The sequence below is a fragment of the Stenella coeruleoalba genome, assembly GCF_951394435.1.
Source record: "Stenella coeruleoalba genome assembly, chromosome: 11".
Taxonomy (NCBI): Eukaryota; Metazoa; Chordata; class Mammalia; order Artiodactyla; family Delphinidae; genus Stenella; species Stenella coeruleoalba.
Genome location: NC_137157.1, coordinates 18,050,097 through 18,058,154, shown reverse-complemented (window position 1 = coordinate 18,058,154; position 8,058 = coordinate 18,050,097). Strand labels below are relative to the sequence as shown.

The 8,058-nt window shown below is 40.5% G+C and overlaps 1 protein-coding gene across 6 annotated transcripts in view; it reads right to left on the bottom strand.

Annotated features, from left to right (window-relative positions):
- Positions 1-673: 673 nt before the first annotated feature.
- The window catches only part of GLT8D2 (glycosyltransferase 8 domain containing 2), a gene marked incomplete at its 3' end in the record, with an annotated part of 56,982 nt that continues 49,597 nt past the window's right edge, over positions 674-8,058 (bottom strand). For all 6 annotated transcript variants that reach the window (XM_079937167.1, XM_079937165.1, XM_079937164.1 and 3 more), the window contains 3 exons: positions 6,292-6,458; positions 3,734-3,846; positions 674-846 (listed from right to left, as the gene is read on the bottom strand). In XM_079937167.1, coding sequence (XP_079793293.1) covers positions 674-846; positions 3,734-3,846; positions 6,292-6,458 — 453 coding nt within the window. The remainder of the gene's footprint in view (positions 847-3,733; positions 3,847-6,291; positions 6,459-8,058) is intronic.

Genomic DNA, 8,058 nt, shown 5'->3' with positions numbered 1-8,058 from the left:
CCCCTCATTAACCTGAGATCAGTTTGTCTTCTACTATATTTAACATGTAGAATAATATATAATTAAAATCATTAAAAATCTATGAATATTTTATTTTTCTTAGACATTTCATGTTTTAAATGTAATATATTGTTCTACCCAAGACAAGACTGACAACCTGTTAAAAAATATCTACATGTGAGGGCTTCCCTGGTGGCGCAGTGGTTGAGAGTCCACCTGCCAATGCAGGGGACACGGGTTCGTGCCCCGGTCCGGGAAGATCCCACATGCCACAGAGCGGCTGGGCCCATGAGCCATGGCCGCTGAGCCTGCACGTTCAGAAAAATTAAAAAAAAAAAAAAATCTACATGTGAAAAATATATTTAGAAATGTTTTAAATTTGTGGCTATAATTTTCATTCAGAGTTAAGCAAATTGATTGCTGAAATCTATCTGGGTTTATTTCTTCCCAATAGCATGTTTCACTCACATTATCTTCTGTAATTGCCGCTTGTACTTAAGGAAGTAAATCAATACCTATATGATTCAAGGTACTATTTGTACACAGTAGGGTTTTTTGTTTTTGTGGATCATTTGTATCAAAGGTACTGTTCGTAAAGAACGGTGGTATAGTAGGCTACAAATGGACAATTCCACATTATTTATACAGGAAATATTTAAAATGTCGTGTTATATCAGCTGTTGGGATGATGGAGTTTAAATATCCCTGCAGGGTCAGGAACAAACCAGCTCTCCCATAAGTCGTTGTGAACACTAGGGAAGTCCCAAGGTTTATGTCTTCCATTCCAGTGGAGTAGTTTTGCTTCCTGCAGAAAATGCTCCGAATATCTGGTATCTGGATTCCAGCCTTCATTGTGTTTAGAGGAAAGTAATAGGTTTGTTAGGAAATTAAAATTTTATATTAAAAATTCAATACAAGTTCATCATAAAACAAAAAAGAAATCAGACACATCAATGGGTATGCAATGAAGAATTTACCACCTACCCTAATTTTCCAAAATAACCACTGTTAAAGAGTTTCTCATGAAATTCTTCCAGTAATGTTCTACCTGTATACCAGTGTGTGTGTGTGTGTGTGTGTGTGTGTGTGTGTGTGTGTGTGTGTGTGTGTGTGTGTGTGTGTATTTTTTGTACCCTGCCTTTTAAAATTACTGTCTTGGAAAACTTTGCACAGCAGCACATGTGAATTCACTGAATCATTTTTAATGGCGGCACAGAATGGATATATGACTGTTGAGTGAGTTTCTTATTAAGGACATTTAGGCTGTTTCTATCCCTTCACAAGCATAAACAATGCTACAGTGAACAGTCTTCTATGCATATCTTGTACAGATAATATCTGTAGGATAAAACCTTGTATATGGAACTGCTAGATTGAAGGGTCTGTGCCTTATAAATTTTGATAAGAGATTGTCAAATTGTCCCCCAAAGACTTTGTATTAATTTCCCTCCTACCCAGAGTTTATAGTTCTTGTTTCTCTGCATTTTCCGTCCTTAATATGGCAGCATTTTCTTTTAAACAGTCTTGTGTTTACCCTATAAAATGTGGCTGAGAATGAGACCTGCTTTCTAACGAGCAGCTGCCGCCGTTTGGATATTACTCTCCTCATGAGTAACCGCTTAGAGACCACGCATTTCCCTTGATACTGTTATTGCTCAGCATATTTTTAGAATATCTCTTCCAGAAGTACATTAAGATCTTGTGAACATAAATTTTTTAAATATCCCTATCATGTTGCATTTTCTCTCTAGGAAAGAGAATGTGGTGTTTTCAAAAAAACAACTGAAAGTCCATTGAGTCGAGAGGATGAATAGCTAGAACATTATGATTCTCGTTTAACGTATGATGTAAGAGGGAAACACCCCCCTCCAAACCTTTCTTTCATTATTCATAAACATGGCTGTGCAGGGAGTTGCAGAAGAGGAGCTAGGTGTTTGGGCTATAGTAGCATAATTGGAATAATTATCAACTTCCAAAGAATCTATACAAGGAAATGCTCATCTGGGGAGCCAAGCCTTCACGTGGGAAGTCTCCAGGAAGTAGGACATTGTCTCTCAGCCCCACGACTGAAGGACTCTGTAGGGGCTTGCAGTTTTGCTTTTAGCTAAATAAATTTCATAAATTTTAAAAATCTTAAGCCTACCTGTTTAGACCCAAACTTAATACCCATTCGTGTTACACTGCTTTCTGCTTTCAACAAACTCTAAAACGGAATCATTTTTCAAATGATTTCTGTGTAGCTTTACTTTGCAGACCATCCCTGATTCCAAAACATTCAGCAGAGACGTAGGCTCTGTTCTACAAGGAAAAATGACTTCTCTCCCTTGGGAAGATTCTGCTCCTTCCTACTTGTCAATAAGTTAGATGGTTCATAAAATGTAATTCTGAGTCTCTGTTCCAAGATCATAAAATGCTCTAACCCTATCAATCTAAGCTCCGCATAGCTGTTCCTACACAACATTTTAATAGATATTCCACTTTGATGAGATTTTCTACACACTCATCACATGGAAATGTTGATGTTTGACCTAACAGGGAACCCAACATTATTATAAAGCGAATCAGACAGAATATTAGTGTCCTTAATGTCCCCGTGTCACCCTTCTATGCATACAGATGCTCAGAAAACTCGGGAGATTCTGGTGAGGCAGAAACAAACCTACACAGCATCATTCAGAGGAGACAGTAACCCAACTTCCACAGTTTTGTCTGTCTTTCCTTTTACAAGGGAGAGGAGGGGCCATATCACCTTGCAGGATCGTTCTGAGAGAAGTAACGTTCACGTCTATCCCTGGAGCCTAGCCCAGGGCTTGGCAGTGTATGGGCACCTGGTAAATATAAGTCCACAATCCACTGTCTCCAGTTCTAAAATAATCAATCCCCAAATGTCTGGAAACAAAAAGATTTTTAATAACTTTTTTGGCAGCAAAATCTATAACCCTCTCACGGTACTGCATAATATAAGTATGTGCACAACATTACCTTTTAAAAATTCAAAACCTTTCTATATTTCTAAACAGATCTGGCCCAGTGGTTTTGGCTACTGGGTTGTGGCCATATGTTTGAATGAATGTGAATGTCTTCTGTGCCAGGCTCTGTTCTAAGCAGTTTACACATATTAGGTAATTTGTTCCTTGTAAAAACATAAGGTTCTATTAGCTTCCTTTCACAAGTGAAGAAACTATGGCACAGAGAGCTTGAGTAACTTGCCCAAGGTCATAGAAAATAGCAGAGTTGGGATTCCAGTCCCATACCCCAGAGCCTGTACTCCTGTAGTGAAGAGTGAATAAAAGACTTGAGGGACTCACGTAGTGCAGTCATTAAACAACTTCTTTTTAAAAGAGAAATTGCCGGCTATCTAAATTCATCATAAACTATTACAGTAATTCATTTGGTTTTGTCCACTATGGGCTACTGCAAGAGGGCAATAAAGGCATGTGAAAAAGTTCTGACAGTGAAAGTTCCATCGTAACAATAGTTCATGTTTAGCAAGCACATACTATATGCTAAGCATGAGTGTAATTGCTTTTCCTGAATTCCTAGAAACACATCTCTCAGGTCATTTTTATCACCTGCATTTGCAGAATCTGAGGCTTAAGTAACATGTCCAAGGTTACCTCCAAGGTCACCTGGAGGATCTGAATTGAGGAAGCTGGTGCAATAGCACACGCTCCTCGCCTTGGTGCTCATTGGGTCTATAAAATGCACATTGGTGTTCTTCTGAAATACTTACCCAGGTGCCTTATGTGCCACAGGGGGTTGATGGTGGAGTATTTCCCGTGAAACACAATCAGCATTGGGGAGGTGGCCACTCCTCCTCCCAGGGAGCTGCTGTAGAGATTTTCCCTAAGAAACAATAAAAAAGCAACATTTGTCCTGGAGTCCCACAGACTCAGATGAAGCAGAATCTAATCATTTTAAAAGGTATAAGACAGTCCCTCACTATATAACTATGGTCTTTCATTTTTCTCCAACTTTTTATTCTGAAAATTGTTAAACCTACACAAAATTGTAAGACGAATACCATGAACTCCCATATACTTTACCTTGATTCACAGAGTGTTAATATTTTGCCATTTTACTTCTCAGGCCTTTTTATGGCAAACTTCGAAGATCCCAAATTCTGATCCTACGTTATTTAGAATGACTTTACTCACAAGTTCAAGGTTATGATAATATTAAAAATATCCAGATAAAAAAGATGGACAAGATATACAATGCCATGATAATAGTAGTTGTGTTATTTTTATTTTCTCTCTTAAAACTTCAATGATGAAAAATGATTTAAAAATTCAATCTTTATTTTACTTTACTTTTCTTAGCTTTAAGTCAGTCAACGTATCATGCATATTTTAAAGTTGATCTAGGACTTCCCTGGTGGCACAGTGGTTAAGAATCCACCTGCCAGTGCAGGGGACATGGGTTCAAGCCCTGTTCCCAGAAGATTCCACGTGCCGCGGAGCAACTAAGCCTGTGCGCCACAACTACTCAGCCTGCACTCTAGAGCCTGCGAGTCACAACTACTGAGCCCACGTGCCACAACTACTGAAGCCCACGCACCTAGAGCCCGTGCTCCGTGACAAGAAAAGCCACTGCAATGAGAAGCCCGTGCACCGCAACGAAGAGCAGCCCCCACTCAACACAACTAGAGAAAAGGCCCGCGCGCAGCAACTAAGACCCAACGCAGCCAAAAATAAATTTTAAAAAAATTCTAAAGTTGATACAAAAAATTCAATCTTTAAAAAGTTGACTTTACAAACAGGACTTAATAAATTTCATTGGGGGCTTAAACGGACGAAAGACCAAACACAGACATTGCTTTAGGAAATCAAGCTGGATTCATTTTTCTAAAGGATCCTTAAGGAAGTTAGTGATGTCAGGATACACAGCACATTTTCCAGGACAGATGGAAGGGCAAATTTCCACACCCTAAGATCCTGCAGTTATGGATTATAACGTCTAAGTGAATGAGGGTAATATCACTGTTCAGGAAACCCAGCATTCTCAATCTTAACAGGCCAGAGGAAGTCTGACCATAGGCTAGTTGGAATATATGCCTGAGATCATCAAACTTATTGTTATATAATATATTATTACCGAGAGCAATTCAATACAGTACATTCAGGCATCTCCCTCAACCCCTACAGGCCAACATGAGTTTAGTCCAGGTATGTTCCTAAACTCAGTACAGTGGGATCAGTACAAGGATCAATTGCTCTGATGTCTCCAGGAACCAGACTCACAGGGCCTTTGACTGGTTGTAGGCTTACCCCCTAACCCATACAGGTATAATACCTGTTCTCTCCCTTCCTTAAAATGTTGAAATATCTTCCTGAACCTGCTCTTCTGGAATACTATCTTCTGTCTATGAATTTCAAACATGGCCTATAATGTTTTCCCCATCATATTTCTTTTGCTAATGATATTACATTTAATTAATTTACAATAAAAAGGTAGTTTATATGAATTCTTTGATATTTAAAATGTCTTATCAATATGTATAAAGATGAAGCTTGTAAACTGTCTTGTTCAACTCTTCTATAAGCTTTCTAATTTTTAGTCTTTATTATTTACTGAGAGAAGTATGTTAAAATTTCCAATTGGCATTGTGAATTTCTAAATTAGTTTTTGGAATTGTCAATGCATGGATTATAAATTTTAAGGCCATGTCATTAAATGTTGTTAAGTGATATTTTTTTATTTTTATTTTTTGCAGTACACGGGCCTCTCACTGTTGTGGCCTCTCCCGTAGCGGAGCACAGGCTCCGGACGTGCAGGCTCAGCGGCCATGGCTCACGGGCCCAGCCGCTCCGCGGTATGCGGGATCTTCCCAGACCAGGGCACGAACTCGTGTCCCCTGCATCGGCAGGCGGACTCTCAACCACTGCGCCACCAGGGAAGCCCGTGTTAAGTGTTATTTTTTAAAAAGTTGACTTTATAAAATAATTCTTAAAAATAAATCTATGTAAGAAGGAGAAACTGGACTAAGATAAATGATTTGCAGTCAAAAAGGTTCACTAGAATTCTGGGAGAAGATTTAAAAATCACATTACTAAACAATTTATTAGAAAATGTTTGTATAATAAGGGATTGCACAGGATCTCACCTCCTATGACATATCGTTTGAGGACGGATTTTTCATCCACTGCTCCCTTTTTTCTCAACAGTGCCTCTGTAAGAAAATCTGACCTCAGATGTCTGAAATATTTCTAACCCCTGAGCTATGCATAGAAAATTAATGGAATAATTTTACTCCCAAGCATGGAAAAAATGGTAGACGGCCACACATACTCTACATTTTTTTGCATCCATTTCTCCAATTGTTTGGTGATACGCTGGTGCTTCCATTCCGTCATGTTGGCAACAATCACACCAGGATTGAAAGAGCAAGTGCTGGGGCTGATGCCAAGGTCTTTTATCGTCTTCTTCCGGTAGTCCAGATAGCCCATATACGTGTTCTATAAAGGAAGAGGATATGTGTGCTTTTGACCAAGGAATCTTTTGCTTCTGGAAAATAACCACTTTCTTGAGACCATCATGCAGCACCTGGGCTTCCTCCTGTGTCATTGGCCACTTCCTGGAGACCCTTCCCAGTTTTCTCTTGTTCCCCAACCTCTAAAAACTGAGTGCCCCTAGTCTCATGTCCAGCATCTGCTCCTTTCTGCAGCATCAACTCCCTAGACAGCCTCATCTTGTCTCATGGCTCTAAATCTCTCCGTGTAGACAGCCCGGACCTCTCCTCTGGATTTCCAGGTCTACTACATCTGCCAGCTCTATCTGTCCTTGGGGGTGCTTAGTAAGGCAGCTCTCCTTACACCCCAAAACTGACCCCAATCCTATCCCAAACCTGCTTTCCTACAGCCTGCCCTACTTCAGTGTCCACTCCATCCTTCCAGTTAGACAGACACCTAAGGTCATTAGGTCATCCTAGACTCCTCACTCACTTTTCATCCAGATCTCAGCAAATCCTGTCAGTCCCATCTTCCAAAATATATTCAGAAGCCCAGCTTTTTGACCGTGCCACATGGTTTGTGGGATCTTAGTTCCCCGACAAGGGATCAAACCTGGGCCCTCAACAGTGAGAGCATGGAGTCCTAACCACGGGACCACCAGGAAAGTCCCCAGTAGCCAAGCACTTCTTACTGTCTCTACTACCTTCCTGGTCCAAACCATAATTACCACTCACTGGATTTCTGCCAGCTCCTCCCAACCTGTGTCCTGCTTCCACCCTTTTCAATCCCACTCTGTCTCAGTGTTACTCATCTGCTCAAAGCCCCTCCAGTGGCTTCCCCTCTCATTCAGAGTAAAACCCAGACTCCCTAAAATTCCTGCCATGCCCTCCACCATCTACCCCACCCCCATTACCTGTCCAACTTCCATGATTCTCCCCCTTGACCCCTCTGCCACACTGACCTCCTTGTTCCTTTAATACACCAAACACACCCCTGCCTCAGGACCTTTGCATTTGCTGTTACCTCTTCTGAAATGTTTTTCCCCTAAATATCTATTAAGGTAGTTGCCTCAGCTCTTTCAGGTGTAGGCTCAGCGACGTCTCAGTGGAGCCTTCCCTGACCACCCAACTTAAAATCCAACCCCACCTCCACCCTAATCCTCTGTTCAATATTTTACTTGCTTGCTGACCGCCTCTTCCCACTAGAATGTAAGCTACCCAAAGGCGGAATTTCAGTTTTATCTGCTGTGTTACCAGCACCTAAAACAGTGTGAGACACATAGCAAGCACTCAACAGCTAGTTTTGAGTGAATGTAAAATGAGGAAGGACACACTGTTTCACCCACCTCATGGTATGCTCAAAGACAACATGGATGTAATGGAACTATTTAAGCACTCTTCTATGTGCAGGCACTGTTCTAAGAACTTCATGCATATTACCTCATTAGTTGCATACGATAGCTTTACATGTATTAACTAATTTAACTCTCCCAAGAATCCTACCAGAGAAGTATTGATACTGTTATTACCTCTATTTAAGAAATGAGGGAGAAAACCACTGAGTAAGTAACTTGCCCAAGGTCACAAAGCTACTAAGTGATGGAGCC